At 47.4% G+C, this 24,055-nt stretch overlaps 1 protein-coding gene across 1 annotated transcript in view; it reads left to right on the top strand.

Moving 5' to 3' along the window:
* Positions 1-339: 339 nt before the first annotated feature.
* The window catches only part of LOC119169179 (lysoplasmalogenase TMEM86A), a 35,640-nt gene continuing 11,924 nt past the window's right edge, over positions 340-24,055 (top strand). The window contains exon 1 of the mRNA XM_037420294.2: positions 340-576. Coding sequence (XP_037276191.2) covers positions 514-576 — 63 coding nt within the window. The 5' untranslated portion in view covers positions 340-513. The remainder of the gene's footprint in view (positions 577-24,055) is intronic.

Below are 24,055 nucleotides of genomic sequence, written 5' to 3'. Positions count from 1 at the left end.
CATTCAGGCAGAAGCGATTGACTGGGCCGGAACGGTCGAGGGAAGCTACAGGCCACCACCCCAACTGGTAGGTGTTCTGTGACCACCCTAGGACTACAGTGCCTAGTAAGTGTATTCTAGGCACTTTACTAGGACCAACCTTCAAACCACCGGTACCACCAGACCCTGTCGTGTCTTTTAATGAAGTTGTTTCTACCTCTCTATTTATGTTTCTTGCAAGGCGTTGCCTGCAGCGTTGCCTCTCGATAAAAACTGAGTGGAAAATAGAAACTGATTTTACAAGTGCTGCCATCTGTCTTGAGCGAAAAGAAGAGCATGTTGTGCAGCTTCAATCGAAGTGACATTGGTAGCGCGCACTTCGCAATAAGCTGCAAAAGGTTGTCATGGGGCTGCTGAAATGAAAGCCCCTGGAGCGAAGCCAGGTTGTTGGGCTATCATCAGATGATGCTCGGCTCTCCGGCGCTGCAGGTGCTTGCACTGCAACACAACTCGTGATCCGCCTGTCAGCGCGCGATGATGGCCACCGATGACATCGATGACGAGCTCTCCGACTACTGGACGAGTCCTAAAGTGGTGGTAAGGTTTACAATTTCACGCATTTGACGCACGGTTAAATGCTCTGCATGCAGTGTCGTGGCCCCTTTTTTTATGTGTTTCTTAAACGAGTTCTAGTAGCTCGCGCTCAGCTGTTCACGCGGCCTGCGCGCTGCGGGCGTTGTGCCAATGCTGAGATCGTATCAGACTGCGCGCAATGAGCAAGCCATGGTTGTGCGACGTGATGGAGATGCTGCACTTAAAAATGCATATCTGCCCAGGAAGACGACGAAAACATCTGTTTTTGCGTCGTGGGATTCACACGCTTGCGTGACACATTTACCCTTTCAGCCAAGGATTGTGCGGTCTTTCCAATTTACTTTGTATTCTCGAGTCAAGCGCTTGCAACCATGAACGAATCGCTTGTACGGCCGCGCTTGAGTCGCTGACGCACGTTTTTGCAGTGCGATTGTGCTAGGGATTGTTTCTCGGTTATCTCCACGAAATACGGTTGCGTCAACAGCGTGACGCATCATGCATTTCGTTCCTCGCGCTCATCCAGATCAGTGTTTGGCGACGTCAATTGGAACGCTGCATTTATCTTTTACCGACGAGATCATTTTGAGATGATCAAAGATGTAGAGCATGTTAGTGCACATGTTATTTACATATGGAAGGGCAGTAAGACGTATAAACTGTAGACCCACATATACAGAGATAGAACAGAACTGTTTAGTGTGTTGTGTGTGACAACACTGAGAATCGTCGAGACATGACATGAGAGAATGCGTTGTGATTGAAAAATATTGCATACTGATTCACCTTGGCTTATGATTTTCAGTCTAAGCTTTTGAAGTTGTTCAAGAGTTTTTAGATAACTGTTGTATGTCACACCCCATGATTCCAGACAGTAACCTATGTAACAATGACACAATGAAAAATAGATTGTGCGAAGTATAGATTGTGGAAAATATTGGTGAGCTTTTATTAGAGAATAGCAGCAATAAGCTACCTTTGCACACACACTCTGTACTTGCTCATGCCAGTGTAGATGCTTTTGAAAAGTGACGTCTAAATATTTAAAATAAGGAACTTGTTGAATAGGAGCGTTGTTTATTGTTATGTTAAAAAATTCAGCGTCGACGTGTTTCCTACGAGAGTGAAACACCATGTACTTTGTTTTAGTACAGTTAACAGTCAGCCGATTCCTGGCAAACCATTCCGAAATGCTTGATAAATCGGTCATCGTGTCATTTTGTAGATCTGCTAAGGAGTGTCCTGTGAAAACTAAACCAGTGTCGTCCGTACATCAATGCCCTGGATCTCTGTAGGGATCGCGGGACATCATTGATATAAAGAGAGAACAATATAAGGCACAAAACTGAATCCTGTGGCACCCCGCATTTAATATAACCGTAGGATGATAAGATAATCGTAAGATGACTTGATGTCATCAATGACTACCTTTTGTTTGCGTGCCGATAAATAAATAGAAAAAAAAATTAAGTGAGTTACCTTTTATCTCATAGGAATGCATTTTTTTCCAGTAAAATGGAAGGACTAATAGCATCAAATACCTTTCGTGTGTCTAAAATTACTGCTATGCCAAGCACGAATGAGAAAGGTTACGTCATTTTAAAATCGGCACAATGTTACGAGCACAAAAAGATTGCACAACGTCTCTTGCAAGTGCGCAGCGGGTACCACGCTTCTGCGAAGGTTAATAAAGTGTGGCATAATGAACGCCTGCCTATACTACCCAACGATTTATGGCGTAGAGGGTACTCTGCAGATGTGCTTGCAGCAGCTACCCGAAAAGTGTAAAAAGGCTCTGAAAGGCCGCTCTTCCAGCTTTCGCTGTGGCAGTGCTGTGCATTCTGCGCAGGCCTGGTGTTTTAGGGGCGAAGCTCCTTAGGGCGTGGGCTGTGCGTCCCCTGTATGTAGCCACCTCTAGTTTAGTTCTTGCAGTGTTCACTAGATGGCGGTACCGTCCCCTGTATGTAGCCACCTCTAGTTTAGTTCTTGCAGTGTTCACTAGATGGCGGTACCGTCTCCTGTATGTAGCCACCTCTTGTTTAGTTCTTGTAGTGTTTACTAGATGGTGGTACTTGTAGCTGATGATGAAAAGATGCAAGATGTTATAAACTAGAAAGCGGTACTTGTAGTTCATGAAAGACGCGAGATCTTATAAAATAGGAATGATGTCACATATGGCGCGTGTCATTGGTTGAAGGCAATCGTTCGATTTAGTGCGGCAACGTACGCTAGGGGGAGCGATGTAATAAAATCGAGTGGGCAAAATGTACAGAGGATTCATGGTTTACCAGGTTTACCTCCGGAGCTTCGCCCACTCATCATCATTCACTTCGTGGATATGGCGGCACTTTTTTTCTTTTTTTTTAGGTTTAAGTTGTTGTTTTTTTGAAATGTGTAGGCTGCATTTTTTATCGATTGAGTACGCCCAAAAATTTATTTCCTCAATAAGAATGCATGGACTGTTCAGCTAATTTCTATTCTTGGCACGATTATTTTATTATTAGGGGTGCAAAGTTTAATATTGGATAAGATATAACTGACAGTTATTTCATTTCTGTGTTGCTCAAGGTGGGGGGGATGGGGGCTTGTGTACATATATATGAAGTATTTTTTGGAAAATAAATGTAGTTACGAGTGTCGTGTCCCGACAAAAAGTGCGCTACTTAGCCGTACGGTATAACGATCAGTCACCAACTAGCCCAGCTCTCTACCTTATTGTACAGAGTTACATAGGGCGTGTAGTGATGACGTCTTTACATCACAACATCACGATATGATTGAGAAGCGCTGCGTAGTGGCAGGCTTCAAAAATTTCGCCCATCTAGTGTTCTTTACCGTGGTTTGCACACTACACGGTCCATCGAAATGTGATTGCCGTGGCCGAAATTGAACCCGCAAGCTCCAGGTCAGCAGAGGACCCACTCCGTCGCACAACCGCCTTCTGAATAGCATGCCGCATTTAACGGCTGCCTTGTGACAATTGCATGATGTGCTCACAAAAAAGAAAAGTAACCGTGCCAATGTGGCTCCGTCGTACTGAACACTGTAGTCGTACGGCTGGTGCGTTCGGCTCGTCTATGCCGCTGTTCATCAATATGGCCACCGTTATAGACATTTTCGCTCTGAGCTCCCTGGGCGCCGCCATAGTCCTCTCTGGGCTAATGTTAATGCGCGTGCCCCCCCCCCCCCCCCCCTAAAAAAAATATGCACTGCCGGGGCTATGACGTCGGCTTTTGTACACTCGCGCAACAGCCTAGACAGGAGAAAATCCTTCTCTCCGTAAAAAAGCATCCATAGGACCGCAGCAATTGTGACGTCACGTGCAAGCCATGTGCTTGCACGTGTGTGACTATTTGAGTTTCGAATCGAATAATATCTAATCAAACAATTAGATTTGACTCCTAAATAGCTACAATATTTCAAGTTTCCAATAATTCGACAGGACGAATATTTAATAGGCGACAAAGGCCAACTGCGCAACTTTTTTATGGTGGGATTCTCGAGTGGTTGTGCACGTGTTTGATGGTGCTCCTTATGACACTAAGTGCAGAAAAGATCACTTTGCTCCTGAATAATTTTTTTCGAAATTGTGCACTTTGTGTCGCCTCTCCTTTTGTCCGTCATGCGCAACGTTATACCCACTTTGATGGCAAACCAACAGGCCCACACTTTGCTCCTGAATAATTTCGAAATTATGCACTTTGTGTCGCCTCTCCTTTTGTCCGTCATGCACAACATTATACCCACTTTGATGGCAAACCAACAAGCCAACATAAAAACCTTGGTGATAGAGATATCGATATTTAGCTCTTTGCCTACTTTCGAAATGAAAGTCGGCAAAAGTATACTTTCTCGAATAGCAGGAATCCTTCATTCACACTACTACGTTCCTAGTTGGTTGAGACGCCTAATACACAATTCACTTCTTTTTTTATCCATTTAAGTTACTGTTGCCTAGTCCGGGAAAAAACTTCCTAAACTAAAATGAAGAGGCTGTATGTTCAGCAAAAAATAAAAAAAAAGGCTCTTCGTGCTATTTGTAACAAACCATACGGTTTCCCTCCCACCAGCACCTTTACTTCAGGATGTCAAGATACCGAAAGTAATGACTCTGTTATAAGGTATTTCTTAGTACTTGCGCACAAAAATGAGCGGAAAAAAGTTACATACATTGCTACTGTTGTGCGGGACGCGAGCGCGGCTGAAAATCGGCACAGAGGAGCGAGTCCCTGAAGGACAAACAATTAACTTTATTTCAACGACTGTGCGGCCACTATGGCTCGGTCGCGCACCCCCGCACCACTTCCCTTTTTCACGCGCAAGGCGACAACATTTCACTGAAGGGAGAGGGTGTGTAGCTGCTGCTGTGCAACTGTGGGGCCGCCACATCTCTTCCCAGAGTTGCTGCGCCCTGCTCCCAACCGGCTGCAGAAATTAGGCGCCTTCTCCCTCTTCTAACCACTACCACCACCATCCACATCCCAGGTACTGCGCCGTGTCGCCATTTATGGCAGACAGAAATTAGGTGCCTTTCTTCCTTTCTTCAATAACCGCTACCACTTCCACCACTTTCCCTCCTAGTGAGTTAGCGAACGTTCATAGCACCATTCACATTGTTCACAAATACATACGACGGGGTGCCTTGATGATCCGTCCACTGCGTGTCCTTGTGACTTGGCGTGTTTCAAGGAGCACTGCCTTGGAGGGTGGAGTCACAGATAAACGCACATGTGAAACACTATCTGCATCTCTTTTCAATTTGCGCTGATTTCATTCGTTCTAGTGAGACGAGTTCGTGACGACCATGCAAGTCGATATTTTGAACTGCTTGCTTTTCACCTCGACGTAGCAGGTGGTGGTGTTAAAACAGGTGGGGTTAGCCTGGCCTAAATGACCGGCATTTGTTCCGCCTGAGCATCTCTTGAATTATAGGGGTTCATCACCAGAAGTCGCTTAGCCTAGTACCTCGCAGCCAAGTCATCAGGATCTGTTGCACGCTACTCCTCGTCGCTTGGGCCCCACAGGAAAAATGACATTGATGTATCACTCTGAATGGTCGGGGTGCTTGGAGTGGCCGATGAACCGCGCGTGGAGCCGCCTTTCGCAGCGGCGTAGTTGTCATGTCTCGAAGCCGTAGGACGCGGTGGCTGTACAACGCGACAAATTCTCTTGGAAGGTGAATTGTCGTTCCGTATAGATTAGTTCGGCCGAGCTGAAGCTGATGTCTGCCTTGACAGCCGTCCGGATTCGTAAGAGAATGAGTGGCAGTGCCTCCATCTAGTTGGGCCTTTCGGCTGCGGCGAGCGCTGCAAACGCTTCACCACGCTGTTGCTGACAGGGTGGTTGTTCGACTGCGAGAAGCACCAATAAAATGTGTTGTGCTGGCAAATAGTGATGATTTGAGCTGCTTCCGTTATGGATGGTGCACCGAAACGAGTAACACAGTGGTGCAGGAAGGTGCTGGCTGCCGTGTCAGCAGTGCTATCCATTATATGCCTCTGACCAGCACGTAAATGTATTTGTGCACGGTCAGTGCATGCTCCTGGTATGGCGGCAGAGGTCCGACAATGTCGAGGTGGCCCAAGCGCTTGTATGGAGGCGCAAACTCGGCCAATGGGGCACAGTATGTCGATGAACTTAGGTCTGTTGGCACGGTTTGCATGGTTTTTCTCAGCACCGTACGTCTTGATTGATACCTGGCCAGATAAACCTTGCTGTGAGAAACTTTTGCGTACCTTTTATTCAATGGTGCGATAACTTGTGAAAAATGCGGCTACGCAAATTGGCAGGAACGAATGGTCGTGACTTGCCTGTGGAAGTGTCGCAGCAAATCTGGTCACCTAATCCCAGATTCTGCATCCACCTTAGCTTAAAGGCCGTTTTCTTGTCTTGTCGCCTAGATCTTGGTTCATACCCAGAAGGGGGATTGGCCACACTGTACCTTATAATGGAAATTTTTTATAGAACGCTTGCTTAAAAAAAGAGAGAAATTAGATAAGAACAATAATAAAGTGCCTTTGAAAAAACGTGAAACAGTGCAAAATAATTCGATAAACCAGAATATATAAAACAAATTAGTAAAAGAGAAGAAGGGGGATAAAGACTTGGATATATCTAGCAGTGCCACTAGCAGCGTATCCTTCCGGTTGTCTTGCTAGCAGGCTTTTTAGCTCTTCGTCTTCTTTTTGGGCTGCTGCGTTAACTCCTCCTGGATCGTTGATGGCATTTATCCGAGACAGGCCGCCGGCAACGACGCTCCCTTTCACGTGGCGGATGCCTGTCGTGAAATCGGAGATGTACGCCAGCTGGCGAAGTTCTCGGGTAGCGTGCGCCAACGTCCGGTCGCATCCAGTAAAGAGCACAGGTACTGGCAGACAGTTGGATAATTCCCAGCTCTGATATGTGGTCAAATTCGATCCTGCTGTACCACTGCTAGTTTTTCATCATCATCACACACAAGAGAAAAGGAACTTTCAAACAGTCATTAATAAAGCAAAAAATAAATAAAATTCACTAGGAAATATTCAAAATGCATGTGAAGGATAATGCGCTCAAGAAGAAAACACAAATACACAAAAATCTCAATTCGTTACGCATCAGCACTAAATAAATTTGTTAGTACGTTTCGAAATTTGATGGGGTCACGTACAATCAAAGCACGGTCAGGTAAATTATTTCATTCTGCAATGGCTATTGGCAAGAAGGAGTTGTTGAACAAATTGGTAGAGCCGTGAATTCTTTGAAGACTGAGGTAGTTGGACAGGCGGCATGAAATGCGGTTTGGCGGGAGAAAAAACTTGTCACGTAAGTGTGGAAAGTTGTAATAGGGCTTATGAAAGAGGCATAAGCGAGAGATTTTTCTGTGAAGTGCTAACGATTTAATGTCCAGGGCTGATTTGATATTTATGACACTTAGCCGACGGTCGTACTGGAATGTAATAAAATAAGCTGCGCGGTTTTGGGACAGCTTCAAGTAGGTCAACAAGGTACGCTTGGTGTGGTTCCATATTGCCGATGCGAATTGTAGTTTAGTGTGGGTAAATGTATCGTATGCCAGTTTTCGGATCGAAGGTGGTGATGATAGTGACCATCTAATGAAACCCAGGGATTTGTTAGTGTCGGCTACCAGATTATGAATATGTTCGGACCATGTGAGCCTGCTTGCGATGGTAACCCCGAGGTACCTGTATGAATCAACCAGCTCAATAGGAAAAGAACGCAAAAAGTAGCAGTAGGGTATGAGAGAGTGTTTCCGCGACACGTTCGTGAATTCACATTTTTTCACGTTTAGTTGCCTGAGCCACTGAGTGCACCATTTTTCAATTGTGAGGTAACGCGGTGGTATAGGACGCAATCATCAGCAAAGAGCTAGATGGGTGATGTAATACCGGTGGGCAGATAATTGATGGAAATAAAAACAAAAGGGGTCCGAGTACTGAACCTTGCGGTACTCCTGATAATACTTCGCTGACTGTAGACTGATGGGGCCCGGTCACTGTGAACTGTGATCTGCGAATTAAAAAACAACGGATCCATGACGGGATTAGTGAATGAAAGCTTAAGCTGCATCCATTAATCATTGACCAATAATCATTGGTGAGGTACGCGGTCGAAGGCTTCCGAAAAATATAGGTAGATTATGTCTGTTTGGAGGAGAGAATCAAGGTTCAAATTGTTACGAAAGCACGACGCCAACACAATCCCGAGCCGCCACTGCTCCGAACTCCGCCGCCAAGGTCACCAGCCGTACAGTAACGTGTGTTACTCAGCTCGCCACTGCTTCTACGCAAAGCTGATAGACGAGTAGACAAGGCGACGGTAAGTTAAGGCAAGGCTTATATACAGCATAGAAATAGAGGCGTTACACATTTGGCACTGGGGCCGACAGCTTAGGGACTCGAAGAGCCGAAATGTCTTCTCTGACGCGTACGTCGGCTTATCTCTGACACATAGGTCAACTGCTGGCGACGCGCCGCTTGGCCTTTTTATAGGCACCGGGTGGATCTTTTACGCCACCAACGTCCAACCAGAAGCGCCGCTGGCCGTGATGTCAGAATCCTCCAATGGGGACCCGCCGCTGGGCTGTGTCATGATCATCAAATCCGGAGCCGCTGCGCGGGTTGCACCCAAGGACGAGTGGAGTTGCCATGCATTGCGTAAGACTCGCCAGACTGGAAGGTGCCGATTGCTTCATCGGGCTCGTGGACTGAGGGAGCTCGCTGTGCGTTGCGTAAGACAGACCGGCGCCGCCGCTTGATGACGTCGTTGAGTTGATCGCGTCAGGCGGGCTCGATCGCTGGCCTTGACACAGATTGCCTTTGCAGAGGAATTGACGTTCGGTGTGGACTCCCAGGCGTAACAGCACCCCCGCCACCAGACAATGCGCCGGAAAGATGAGCTGCTTCGACGTGGCTCGGATGTCGGGCGCGCTCGTTCGCCAGGTCCTTCCAGGTTTGCCTCCAGGGCCATGGGGAGAATGTAGCTCTAGGCTCAGTCCCGTGAACACAGCCTATTTTTGAGGATGGATCCCAGCTCCACTGGCTTGTCGCCACAACTTGTCGGCCAGCTTCGCTAATCTTTTCTGGCAATTTTTGGTCTCAGCACTTGTCGATGGTTCTGCAACTTGTCAAGAACGGTTCGACAACAGACAACAGGCGACACAAGCAAGTGCCCTCGGTTACCAGACAGAACAATTATAGCACAGCATATGCCTAGCTATGTGTCTATCGGAATTTCGTTCACTCTACATCAAGAGGCACATGTGGGACACAAGACTCTTAAAATGAGAACTCAAACTTTTTCACGTAGAACAACGTAATGAAGTAGAATGCAACATAAGGTTGGCCCCTTGAGATCACTCTGGACGAGAGTGCTCAGCTAAGGCCGTGATGAGGACAAAATTTTGCCCCGACTCGCCAGCGAAATACCGAAAGGTAGAGAAGGTACTAACTAAAACGCACGGCTCAGTGCGTCTGCATTAGCGTTTAGCGTTCCTTTCTTGTAGCGAATGTCTAAGTTGTGCTGTTGAAGTATCATGCTCCACCTCAGTAGCCGACCACTTTTAGGCGACAAGTTATTTAACCAGGTTAGAGGACAGTGGTCCGTTTCGACCACAAACCTCGCATCGGAGACATAACAGGCTAGCTTTTGAACGGCCCACACGAGGCAATCGCACTCCTTTTCAGAGGTATTGTATGCCTCTTCCCTGCTGCTCAGTTTTCGACTTAAATACAAAACTGGCCTGTCGTTACCAGAACTGTCTTCCTGGCACAAAATATCTCCGAATTCCTGCATTTTATGATGAATCTCCTCTTTCATGATCTGCTTTTGCTCAGGGAAACATCGATACAGCTTGCTACGAATTGTCTCCTCACAAGTTAGCTCGATATCGTGTTCAATCACCGTCGTGTTTCCGGGACGGTCCGAAAACACGTATTCAAACTCTGAAACAATCCTTCTCAGGTCCTCCTTCTGGACTTCACTTATCCTAGGCTGTAGGTTTAATTGCTCCAAGATTACCTCCGATCCCCTTTCGATTACATCACTAGAGGTCAACATTTCTGCTCCCTCCTTTTCTGAAGCATTCAAAGGCCAATTTACGATCGGTTCTCGTTGAACGTATGGTTTCATCAAGTTACTGTGGTAAATTTTGTTCGGCTGCCTTCCTAATTTCATTCATAATTGGTGTCAGAAAGCTTCGATATCACTTTGGCGGGCCCTTCCCAATGAACCTCAAGCTTGTTCTTTTTGAACGGCCGCAGCAGCACTACCCGACTAACCACTTCAAAGGTGTGTTTCTTCACCGATTTGGCGCAGTACTTCTTCAACATCACTTGCGCAGCCTTCATGTGGCTTTCCACAAAATCTTTCGTTTTTCCAAGCCTCTGAAGGAGGTCTAGAACATACGCAGCTACATTAGGGTCCTCATGGAATCCCTCCCAGGACGCCCGCAGCATTCGCAATGGTTTTCTCAAACTCCTGCCATACACAAGCTCTGCAGGGCTAAAACCAGTGTTCTCCTGATGAGCTGATCTCAAAGCGAACATAGCGGGAGGAATACATGCTTCCCAGTCGCATTTGTGCTCGTAGCAAAGAGTTCTCAGTATCCGTTTCAGAACGGAATGCATACGCTCTACCGGATTAAATGGCGGGTGATGTATCGAGCTGTGCACTACTTTTACTCCGCATTTATTCAAAAAGGTAGAGGTAAGGCAGCTGGTGAAGACACTACCGTTGTCGCATTGAATTTCAGAAGGATATTCGACACGTGCGAATATAGATAGCAGTGCATCCACGACGTGAGGGGAATTGAGCTCCTTAAGCGGTATCACTTCTGGAAATCTTGTGGCTACACAGAGGGCTGTCAGGATGTACCGACAACCTTACTTTGACTCTGGCAATGGCCCGATGATATCAATTACTAGGCGCCGAAAAGGTTATGTGATAATTGGCACAAGCTTCATTGGTGCCTTCCGCTTGTCCGTGGATTTCCCCGCTCTTTGACAAGTGTCGCATGGGCGTACAAAGTCTTCGATATCCTTCCAGCATTTCGGCCAATAAAACTCTAGGAAAATGCTAGCCTTGGTCTTTTTTACACCGAGATGCCCTGCCCACGCGTTTTCATGCACCAGCTCCAATAATTGGTGACGATACTTTTGTGGCACCAAGAGCTGCTCATACTTGAGACCTTGTGCATTTGTGTAGCTCCAGTACACGAGCCCTGCCTTCTTAAAAAAGCAAACATTATTTTTCTTTTTTTTTTTTAAGCGCTAATGGAAAGTCTACGCTTTCCATTAGCGCTTAAATCAAGAGGTACTCACGCTGCTCTTGAATGAGCTTTTCTCGATCAACCCTCGACAACTTACTCCAACTTTCCGCTACAGGTGAGAGCGTTGCATCCCTCTCGCTCTGACTCAATGGCGCCATGTCCTCTCCTCTGCCGACAGATACTGCGCCAGTCGCTTCTGCGACGGGCTGCTTGAGTGACTGCTCAAATGACTCACACGAAGAATTTCCTGTCTGAGATTCCGTCGACTCGCCGCCAAGGTCACACTGATCAGCAGCTTTTGCGGTGCTTCACCACATTGAACAAGATCAAGTTCCTGCAAAAGCTCCCGCGCTTGCGACCGCGTGAGGGCCGTGTACGCTAAGTTGGAGAAGAACGATTTACCCTGCTCTTTGAGAAGCTGCTCAGAGTTATTAAAAAAATAAGGAAAACGATCGGGAAGCGCGGCAGACACGGCCGCTTCAGTGCGAAGCTTACCGAACGGGCCTTCAATGACGACCGTCGAACGGGCCTTCAATGACGACCGCAGCGTGCTTTGGGATCCGCCCAGGCCTCATCGACTTCCCCAGCCGACACTCCTTCTTGATAAGACAGATGCTTGGGCTAGTTGGTGATTGGGAATCAACATATTTGCATAGCGCAAGGCTACAAGTAGTTATGACGTAACTACAGAACAAGAGACAAGGACAAAAAGAGCGCTGACCTAAACTGAAATTTTATTAGCGAAAAGACTGGAAATATATACTCGTGACAAAACATCACCGCGCAATCGCGCAACCTATTGCATCACAGCAAGACAATCATCATCTCATTATATGGTTACAACGCCTCAGCTTAGCACAAATTCATGATCTGCTGTGTCAAAGCCAGAAACTCGATTTCTTTTTTTATTCAGAGCAAGCGAAGACATGCTGATACATTGATCACCCAGCATTTGCATTTCAGTGGCCTCCATAATCTCTCGTGTTAGCTGGTGACGGTGTTTGGCTACAACAGTGCACTTTTCGAATTCCGGTCCGCAACCACAATCCCTACAATGAATGCCCAAATGACCTTGCACAGCTGAGTATACATTGTAAGGATGCTCCCTCAAACGCTCATTCAGGCACCGGCCCGTTTGCCCAACATATATCTTGCCACATGACAACGGGAGCAAATAAACGACAGCTATCACGCATGCTACGAATAGCCTTCTATATTTGATTGTGCAGCAGCTACTTCGTGCGGACTGCACATTCACTCGTTCGCAGAGCGCTGAAAGCTTATATGGGGCAGAGAAAACCACCTTCACATCTACCTTATCACCTATCTTTTGGAAATTGTGAGAAATCCAATGTAGATAAGGAATCACAGCCACGTGCTTTGAGCTACTAGCCATTCAGTTCACCGGTGCTTCTCGTCCCTGTTTAATTGTCCTAAGCAACTTTTCCACCACCGAGACCAGCACATGATTGGGGAAACCAGCGCTGATCAGACGGGAAGCCTGCTCAACTTGCTAAACTTGCTTATTTTGAGAAGAACACGTGCGCGGTGAGACAGAGAGGCGACACGGTGATGGAGACGTTCGTGCGACATTTGTGATATTGTGGTAGATACGAGGTATTTGCCCGCCATGATATATATGTGTTCGCATTTGTAAATAAAGATTAGTTGTAAGTGCTCTGTCCTGTCTCATCCTTTCTTTCCTGGTGTTTTTGCGTTAGCTTTTAATAAGTATGTGAACCAACTCCCTTAAGCTTTAACCTTAGCAAAAACATTTAATTCTTTAAGTTATGTACAGGGAGGGTGAGGAATAATCCTTAAAGGGGCCTTGAAACACTTTTTAAGTAACCACTGAATGAATTCTCTAGAAAAGCTCATTGCCTCATGAATTCAACGCTGCAAAAATTTTAAGAATCCGTCCATTGCGAGCGGAATTAGAAAGATTTCTCCCGACGAAAGCGTTGCAAGCTAAGCAGGGAGAAATCGCAGAGGCAAAAAAAATACGTTACTGGCGCCTCGAGACCTTGAGCACTTTTTGTTTGTTTTTTTTTTCTTCGAATACGCGCTTTTTCCAGTGTGATCACGCGCGCACGTGTGAACAAGTCACGTCTTCCCGTTGCGATCTCTGTAATGACTGAGCGCGCCATGCTCAAATCAGCCAATGACTGACAGATGGCCTTCTACGAGTGATTTTGAGCATCCTCCGTCATTTGTCTACAGAGGAGAAAGCAATCTTTAGCTGAATTTAATAATTTATTGTGAATTCTTGGTAGCGTGCTGCGCTATAACATTCCCCGCCACGGTGGTCTAGTGGCTAAGGTACTCGGCTGGTAACCCGCAGGTCGCGGGATCAAATCCCGGCTGTGGCGGCTGCATTTCCGATGGAGGCGGAAATGTTGTAGGCCCGTGTACTCGGATTTGGGTGCACGTTAAAGAACCCCAGGTGGTCGAAATTTCCAGAGCCCTCCACTACGGCGTCTCTCATAATCATATGGTGGTTTTGGGACGTTAAACCCCACAAATCAATCAATCAATCAATGCGCTATAACATTTAGCTCTCGTATTCTCGGAAGCCTCTATTACCGATCGGCAGCGTTTTTTGACCATGCTCAAAAAGTGTTGCAGGGCCCTTTTAAAGGCCCGCCCCGTACTAACACTGGGTGGACACCCTTTTACGGGAGCCCATTGGCCGCTGTCTGGGCACGCTCAAGCAAGGCCCGTTGGGCCGTCAGGTCAGAGCAGCCGAGCAGGGCTGCCGCCCAGTCCTCCCGGGAGGTGTTGGGTAGAGGGGTGAAGTTGGGAGTTTTTTTGACATGCCCACACCACGTGGAAAATGTCATAGGAATTCAGCTATCAGATCAGACACTCTCCCGTGCAAGCGGGGTTGAAGTGTTTCTGGACTGCCAGGCACAATAGAGTTTTGGTGCTAAGGCGAAGGAGGGTGCGCTCCTCCGCCTTTGTGAGGCCCTGCAGGGTTTGGTATTGATCTGATGGCCGAATTGACGAAACTGAGTGACCTCCTTAACTGTATAGGCGGGATTAGGTTCGAGGTCCGAATCTTAAGGGAACGAAGATAGTGCCCAGGGAGTGAGCGTGCGGGCAGCTTCATCGGCCGACTAGCCGTCAAAAAAACCCGTGACGCGAGTGACGCGAGACTGATGTACCTTGAATGTAAAAGAGGTGCGCGTGTCCTTTGATTACTTGCATGCTGATTGCATGCGCCTTTCATGTTCACCCGTTTCAGCAAACTACATGCAATGCACGCACGCCTGGTGCAATAAGTGCGATAAGCCTGACTGCAGCATCTCCGATTCGTTCACGGCCGCTTATTGCAGGCTTCGTTTTTTCAAGCACGTGGGCCGATATCCACACCGACCGTTCTTGCTTCACTGTGCGCTCTTGTGGCTTCCTTTAATTGTGTTACTGTATTGCGCTTTTCGCTCTCGCTAGGTTTCAGCCATCACTCCGATTTGGCATATGACAACCATTGCCTTGGTCTTCTCATAAAAAATAATGCTCGTGTAGTCCACACATTTAAAGCAAGTAAGGGGTGTCTTTTTGTCCCACAGTAATTGTCGTTTATCAATCGCGCCTTTTCCATTATCCTCGCGCGTCGGGTCAGCGCCTCTTCTATTTTATCAATGCCAGCCAGATTGCGCCCTATCCAGCCGTTCGCCACCTTCTCCTCAAGCCCTTTTTCTGTTCTTGCTGAACGCCTAGCCTTCGTGAGTGCTTTGCGGTCATAGGGGAGAGACGAAAATAATATCAAGTAATTTTTTGTTCAGTTGCATACAGATCCGTGGGGCGGCGTCTTGCATTCCTCGTGTTCATAATGTTGGCTGTCGTGGCGGCTCTGCAAAAGATACGATGTTTTGACATAGCGTGTCGTCGTTCGTGGTGCTACGCGGGCAACCCGCAATGTAACGACATGCGCCGACTTTGAGAGCACTGTGAAGCAGCGGCGGCATTGCTTCGAGCCACAAAGAAGGAGCCCGAAGGAACAAATCTGACAGACGTGGGGATTAACAAATAAAGGAGGCGTTGGTCGGGTGATCACGAGCGGCGCTTGCTTTATCAGCGTGAAATATTTGGCGTCATTGGCAGCAAAGTGGCGAGTGCCGTTTTCAAGTACAGAAGTGCTAGCAAGAATGGTGTTCTGTGCCATCTATCAAATGTTGTTGACTGCAGCGCACTTGACACAATTGAGTAGTTGTTTTCTGTGGAACAAACTTATGCATAATGTGTATAATGATTAGCACAGGGATCGGGCTGTCGTTTTGGGCGTCGTGATCTTGTGCGTGGCTAGAACAATGCAGTGGCTCATGCGGCAACTGTTTTGACAGGTGCTTGCACGCCTTGCAGTCTCGAGCGCTGTTGGTGGTCCCTGCGTGCCTGAGTGGGTCGCATGACGACAAGCACTGATGATGATGCGCATTCGACCTGTCGAGGGTCGTCGTTGCGGGAGTGCGACACCGGGCGCGATTGACCTGCTGCGATCCTGCATTTGTGCTTGTGCTAGAGAGATAGCACCGACTGACATAATTCAGCGATAAGACGCTCATGTTGCGGCGCGGACCAGTGATGCCAGATTTGGCTATGTTAGCCAGATTTGGCTACACACAAAAAATCTTGGCATTGTCTTGGACGAGTTGGCTATCTGGCTATATTTGGGCTATTAAAAATCGGAGATTTGGCTTTTTTTTAGCTGTAAGTTGCACCGTCGTAATGAAAGCTCCAGAGGTGACTCTAATCCACCAGACACAAATTTCTAAAGGTGCATTCACATTTGGCCTTGAAGAGACCGAAAACTTCACAATTCACCAGAATTCCACACGCTTCGTTCCCTAAGAGAGCAGAAAACCGTGTGCGGGTGCAGAACACCTTTGTGCATCTCTTGAAGCCGTGCTTGGGCTGTACTGGCATGTGAACCACTCGATTTCAGCGAAGGAGTTGAATGTGTGTACAAGATCGAGGGATTTCGTTTATTCAAACTTTGTGCAACATCATCGATTGCGTAGCGGTGAATCATCTTTTTAATGAGATTGCAGGCGCGATGCCTGTATGCTGTGGAACCTACACAACTTCGAGCGCGTACCTTGCAAAGAGTGATGAGTCATTCACCTGGATGCGGTCATAAATAATGAGTCATGCGTTTCACCCAATATCAGATTTCGGCGCCTGTGCTCACTGCTCGTGCTATGCATGACGTCTGCATTACTCGCGGCAATTTTTTTTTTAATCTCGAGTGTTATTCACTGTGATGAACTTATTGTTGCGGGGCTCGACTGCTGGCATGAAGGTCAGGGGATTGAATTCCGGCCACAGCGTCCGCCTTCCCGTAGAGGCGAAATGCTTCAGAGGGTTCCGTGAAGAACCCCAGGCGGTCGTCATCTTCGTATGCACGACGTCTCTCATGGTCATGTTGTGGCTTTGGGACGTGAAATCACGGCTATTAATGTTATCTGCTCTATCCACTATTTTATCCTTCACAGTCGCAACAATATTAACGCATTCATTGAAAGTAGAAACATTTTTTAAAACTTTGACCTATATTAGACATCGATAAAGAGTGTCGTAGCCAGGGGGTGACGTACAAGACCCGTGCCACCCCCCCCCCCAAAAGTTTTTTTTGCCAGGGCATACAGAGCGAAAAGTTACCATTTCAAAAAAGTGCCCCCCCCCCCCCCCCCTCGAAAAATAACAACACAATTTCTATCTACGCTCCTGTCGATAAGTGGCCATATTTTTTATTTGCTTGTGCTAAACTGAATTCGACGAACCAGCCTAATAATATAGGATGGAGGCAAAACTAGTGTATGTGATCACAAAATTTGTCAAAAAGAATTCTTGGCCATGTTTTGCATGTGTATATAAATGCTAGGTTGGGGATAGGTGGCCTTATAGAACACCTCCCTTCGGAAGGCAGCTTTCCAATAGTAACGGACTGGTGAGACGCGGCTTGCACATTTGTGGTGTCTGTTAATTTTTTCATTATCCTTTTTATAGTCAAAAGCTTCCCCAATGGCACACAAAGTTGAAGCGCGTTTATTTGCTCAGGAAGTACCTGAATATTGATACTTTCACGCTCTCGAATGCCAACGACGAAGCCCGTGTACTCAGATATAGGTGCAGAACCGGAGTTCGTCAATATTTCTGGGATCCTCTTCTAAAGCGTCTCTCGAAATCGCATCGTGGTTTCTCAACGCTGTAAAAAGGTACACTAACGACTGATTGTACAAAATGATATCGTAGTCAAAAGTTAAAGGTAACTGTACATAAAACGGCAAATGTGAAAGGCTATTTTGGCTACAAACATTTTTGCTATTTTTTGCCTTTGGCTACATTTGGGCTAAGTTGCTGCAGTTTTTGGCTACGCCGCCTCGTCCGACCTTGCATCGCATGACCGCCCTCATCTCCAGTGAGGCTCTTGACCTTGTCGCTGCTCAATTCTTTCGTATACATACCTTACGTCCAAGATGAGAGCTTTCTTCTGCTGCAGCAAATATAGTGCGAATTGGTGGGTCATTTTGTAAATAGCTTTTCTACATTTCATATTCACTATACAACTCGCTAATTGAAGCTACTTTATGGTACCCCCTCACAGTTGGACACTGAAGGAAGATAACCGTCTACTTTTTCTAAAAATTTTTTTTCTCTAACTTCTGCAGCTGCACAGTATTTGAGCCTCGTCGCACAATTCGTCTGTGTACACGGCAGATTGCAGCAATAGCTCAGGAAGTCATGCATGTGAGGCACTCTCCGAAGTCTGCGCTCGCCGCCCTCCGCAAAGTGGAATGTGCGTGAGAAGTTGCGAGGAGGGGGAAATGCTATTCTCGACCGAGTTGAGGTGATTGCAGCGATAGCTCAGGAAGTCATGTGGGGCGCTTTCCCAAATCTGCGCTCGGCGCGCGCCGCAAAGTGTGATGTAAAAAGTTGCGAGGAGGGGGAAACTATTCTCTACTGAGTTGAGGTGATCGCAGCGATAGCTCGGGAAGTCATGTGGGGCACTCTCCGAAGTCTGCGCATGCCGCCCCCCGCAAAGTGGAATGTGCGTGAGAAGTTGCGAGGAGGGGGAAATGTTATCTCGACCGAGTTGAGGTGATCGCAGCGATAGCTCAGGAAGTCATGTTTCACAAATCTGCGCTCGGCGCACGCCGCAAAGTTGGATGCAAAAAGTTGCGAGGAGGGGGAAACTTTATTCTCGACCGAGTTGAGTTGATCGCAGCGATAGCTCAGGAAGTCACGTGGGGCACTCTCTGAAGTCTGCGCGTGCCACCCGCTGTAGAAAGAGATGGAAAAAGTAGAAAGGAGAGGGGGGATTTCATTCTTTACCCAATGCCGGGAGTTCACAGTGATAACTCAGCAAGTCACCTGGGGTGCTTTCCAGAGCTTGCGTGCACCGCTCGCCGGAAAGTAGCATGGAAGAAGTTGCGAACAAAGGGAGAGCTTTTATTCTTCACTGAGCCAGGTGATTGCAGCGATAGCTCAGCAAGTCATGTATGGCACTTTACGGAGCTTGCGCGCCACCCGCTGCAAAGTAGGATAGAACACGTTTCAAGGACAGGGGAGAAGAAAATTTTATCTTCCTACCTAATTGAAGGTGTTACAACGATAGCTCAGCAGGTTTTTTGGGGGATTTCCCGAGGCTGTGCGAACCAACCACTGGAGAGAAGAATAGAAATGGCCAGGAGAGCTAGGAGATTTAATTTTTTACCCAATAGCGGATGGCACAGCCAGGTTGTCGGAACGAACGGTTTTTCGTTCCGGTTTTTGTTTCGTTCCACAGACAAAAGTTTCGTTTAAGAAAAACCGTCCATAACGGTTCGCAACGGTTTCTCAATAATAAAAACTTACAAAATACCTAATATTAAAAGAACTATCTCAAGAATAAAGAATAAACTAACAAACAAAATGGCATTAATAAGTGTCGAGTTTTACGTCGCGATGTGATTATGAAAGAAGCCGCAAAAAATTCTGAGCAAGGCGACAACAAAAAATTGGGTATTTATTTTTCCTGAAGTTTGAATGCCGAATTTTCGTGAAGGGGGTGCACATGATTTCAGAAGCAGCAGGTCATCGAGTGTATTTCCCGATAAGCGAGACTGCTGCTCTGACAAAAGAAACTTCAAAGCCGCAAATGCCCTCTCCACGCAGACTTGTTTGGCTGGCACACCAAGTGCCACTTGTGCTAACGTGTATAGCTCCGGCTGCCACTACTTGCGCTCGTCCGAAAATGCCAACACATTCGTGGTTATTGGAATGCGCGGCTCCTTGTCCAGCATTTCCAGTTAGCATGAGATGTTTGCTGATCCTGGTTCACTTGTCAAATGCGATTGAGCGCCAACGACAGCTTTCTTATTAAAAAAAAATGCCTTGGCGGCATCTTCTGGTTCCTCTGAAGTTGGCACAGTGGTGCTATCTGGAATGCAGCATATACACTGATTCTGCTGAAGACCTGTAATGTGCTTCCAGGTTTTCGCACAGGCGCATTCTCGCGCGAAGTTTTTGATAAGGTTATAGTGGTTAGTTTTCTCAAGAGCGAATTAGGAATTTGTAGAGCAGGCTCAATGCTTTGTGTCAGGAGTGCGAGCATGATCTGAGAGGAAGCCCGTCACCTCATATGCGCAACCGCTGTTGTTATCTAGCAAACTGCAGTGCCAATAATGCCTTCTCCACGACGGCCTGTGTCGGAGGCACACCCAAGTCCACTTGTAATGATACAAATAGCTCTGATTGTGCCTTTTTTTAGCTTTCCGCAATATTTCAACATCTTTACTTTATGATATCTGTCCGAGATGCACACTGATTCTGTATCCTGAGTTATGCCTTCATGCTCCCGTGCATCACCTTGGTTTTTCCATTTTGCCAAGTGTTCCGGTGAACCTAAAAATGGTGAAAATATTTTGTTTTTACACCGGAACCTTCCGGTCACATTTTCATTCCGTTCTGACACTCTGGGTGCAGCGATAGCTCAGCAAGTCTTGTGGGGCATTTTTAGGTGCCTGCCCATTCCGCCCGCTGGAGCAAGAGATAGAAAAGGTAGAGAGGAGAGGGGGAGATTTATTCATGACCCAATATCAGGAGTTCGCTGTGATAAATGAGCAAGTCACCTGGAGTGCTTTCCGTAGCATGCATGCGCTGCCCTTCGGACAGAGGAGTGTGGAATAAACTGCGAGGAGAGAGAGAGTGGAAGCTTTTAGTCCCCGCCCAATTGCAGGTGGCACAGGGATCAAGCCATGAGGGGTGTTTCCAGAGCCTGGGGGCACCACCCGCCGTAGAAAGGGAAGTTGCAAAGCGAGAGGGAGATTTCAATTTGTTGCCAAAGTGCAGGTGGCACCACAATAAGCTATGAAACGTATTTGAGACGCTTTCCAGAAGCCGCCCACTAGAAAGTGGCATGGAAGTTGCGAGGAGAGAGAGGAGATTTGCTTCTCCGCCTAGCAGTAGGTGGTGGTTTAATTAGCTGTGGAACCGACATGGGATGCTTTCCGAAGCCTGCTTGCGCCACTTGCTGGAGGTGTTGATTGTTTCTCACCAAATTGTGGAGGGTGCTAAAGTTAGCTGTGTAAGCTACACAGGATACTTCCCAGAGCTCTCATGTGCTGCGTGCCTGGAAAAAAGATGGAAGAAGTAGTGGGGAGAGGAAGGAAGGGAAGATTAATTGCTCTTCCCTGCGCAATTTCAGGTGGCGCTACAATTAGCTGTGCATGACGACTTGTTGCGATGCAAGCTTGTTGGTACGAATCCATCAATAGAAACCCAGCACTGATTCAAACACATTCGAGAAAACATCACATGAAGATGGGTGCTGCTTTTCGAAACCTGCGCATGCCGTGAGCCTGAGAGAGTTGAAAAAAGTATCAGGGTGAAAGAAAGTGCTAGGTGTCTGTTTGTGGTGTTATTCTACAATGAGCTGCCAAGTCACCAATATACTGCACTGCCAAACCTACACAATCGGTTCCATAGTCATTATCCAAATATGGGCAAGGAACAAGTGCTCAGAAAAGTGTTTTCCAATGTACCAAGGGTTCTCTGTTGTCGTAATAAAAACATTAATGACCTGTCAGCTGAAGCCTCGTTCTATGGCCTATGTAATAGCTTGCCCTCGATGAAAGACTTGCAAACACTTAAAAAAAAAATGAGATTCTCGTATTAAGTGCAGCTATACCTGAACTAGCCTCAACATTATTTGTATGGTGTGTAGTGGGGAATTCGCAAGGCACTGACTAGTGGGACCATCCCTGAGTGCGAAGCGCGAGCTGTAGACGCTGGGCTGCCCGAGCTGTAGACGCTGGGCTGCCCGAGCATTTGTGTCTGTACTTGCCAGCCCTGCAGATCTTTCGAATTGGACAGCAGCTTGTGACAAATGCTTCGCAACACTGCGCCAACTCCTTACCTCACCACCCGTACTGCATCATTACGACCCTACTGCGCCGACTGAAGTACACACGGATGCAAGTGGCGTCGGTCTTGGTGCAGTACTCGCGCAACGCAAACCAGGTTTTACGGAGTATGTGGTCACCTATGCCAGCCGCGCCCTCACTAAGGCAGAAGCCAACTATTCTGTTACGGAAAAAGAGTGCCTGGTGATTGTGTGGGCGTTAAATAAGTTTCGCCCCTATTTGTATGGCCAAACTTTTGATGTGGTAACTGACCATCACGCACTATGTTGGTTGGCTTCACTGAAAGATCCTTCTGGTCGCCTCGGACGTTGGGCACTACGCCTCCAGGAATTCGACATACGCGTCGTCTACCGATTCGGGTGAAAGCACTCTGACGCAGATGCGTTTTCATGATCACCCGTGAAATCTGATGACACGGAAACATCAGCCCTTGACCTTCCCCTCTTTACCGTCAGCGTCACAGACATGCCATCCGAAGAGCGGAAGGACCCTTGGATTGGCTCGCTCTTGAATATGCTTTCTGACGCATCAACTTCCGGTTACTCGCGTGCTCTTCGCCGCCAAGCAACGCATTTCACCATACGGGATGGCTTGCTATACCGTCGCAACTACCAAGTGATGGGTCGTAAATGGCTGCTAGTCATACCCAGCCATATGCGGTCTGATATCTGCGAATATTTTCATGCTGAGCCGCAACACGCACACGCTGATGCACTAAAGACGTACGAACAGATCCGCCAACGTTACTACTGGCGGGGTATGTACACGTTTGTACGCAAACACATTCGCTCATGTTCCCAGTGTCAGCAGCGCAAGACATTTCCTCATTCCCCCAATCAACTGCAGCCTTTGCCATGTCCTGCACGCCCATTTGATCGTGTTGGGATTGACCTTTACGGCCCACTACCGTGCTCTGTTGGTGGTAATCGATGGGTGATAGTGGCTGCCGACCATCTGACAAGGTACGCCGAAACGGCAGTGCTACCTTCGGCTGGTGCTCGTGACGTTGCAACCTTCATCTTGCATTGGTTTGTTCTTCGTCATGGTGCACCACGGGAGCTCCTGAGTGACAGGGGCCGCGTATTTTTGTCCGAAGTTTTGCAGCAGCTTTTACATTCATGCCGCATGGTACACCGCACATCAACAGCCTACCACCTTCAGACGAACGGCCTAACGGAACGTTTCAATAGAACCCTCGGAGACATGCTCGCTATGTATATTGATTCCGACCACTCCAATTGGGACGTTGTTCTTCCTTTAGTGACGCACGCCTACAATACGGCGATTCAATCAACAACAGGCTTTTCTCCATTTTCTCTGTTATATGGTTGTGACCCATGCAGCACACTCGACACAATTCTACCATACAATCCTGTGCCTCCGAGTTCAGCCCAGTTTCTGAAATGGCCGAACATGCCGAAGAGTGTCGTCAGCTTGCACGGTCCTTCACAGCCGATAATCAAGCCCTCCAAAAAAATCGCCATGACCGTGATCTTGTTCAGGACACTTTCCCCGTCGGTTCTCTCGTGTGGCTCCGACTGCCTTTCCACTCTCCTGGACTGTCTCCCAAGTTTGCACCGAAGTATACTGGCCCTTACCGCGTCATACAGCACCCTTCTTCTGTCACCTATGTGATTGAACCGCTCAAGCCGTCCACAGACAAGCGTCGCCTTGGTCGTGAGACGGTCCACGTCAGTCGCCACAAGCCCTGCTACGACCCTCCTGTCTTCTCGTCACCTTGAGTCACCAGGATGGCTCGTCTTCGTCGCCGGGGTGTTGTAGTGGGGAATTCGCAAGGCACTGACTAGTGGGACCATCCCTGAGTGCGAAGTGCGAGCGTGTGCATGAGCTGTAGACGCTGGGCTGCCCGAGCCTTTGTGTCTGTACCGGCTGCCTGCCTACTACCTGGCGTCGCTATTAAACTCCCTTGCAGGTGGAATCTTTACTGTGACACGAGCAGTGTTAATTGACATATACAAGATGATATATTAATTGGGCATTATGTAGACATGGTGAGGAAATTATAAAAACAGTGACAAAACAGTTCAGTTTGGCAGGTTGCAGTTTTGATGAGAGAAGCCCTGATTTGAGGCTTCCACTCTCCTAAAAACAGAAAATATACTCATGTCTCATTGACAAGTTATGGTCCAGCCTATAGGTAGAAGCATTTCAAAGGGAGCTCTTGAGCACACAGTAGGTGCAGAATTTTAATTAGTGTTCTTTTCTAACCACTAACCACGTGTACCATTAGCCTTTTTAGTTGCTGTCTACATTATGCTGTGGTTCTATAATAGCACCATAGGCTCTCATGGTA

Source organism: Rhipicephalus microplus, chromosome 2, assembly GCF_043290135.1.
Source record: "Rhipicephalus microplus isolate Deutch F79 chromosome 2, USDA_Rmic, whole genome shotgun sequence".
Taxonomy (NCBI): domain Eukaryota; kingdom Metazoa; phylum Arthropoda; class Arachnida; order Ixodida; family Ixodidae; genus Rhipicephalus; species Rhipicephalus microplus.
This window is presented reverse-complemented; position numbering and strand designations above follow the sequence as displayed.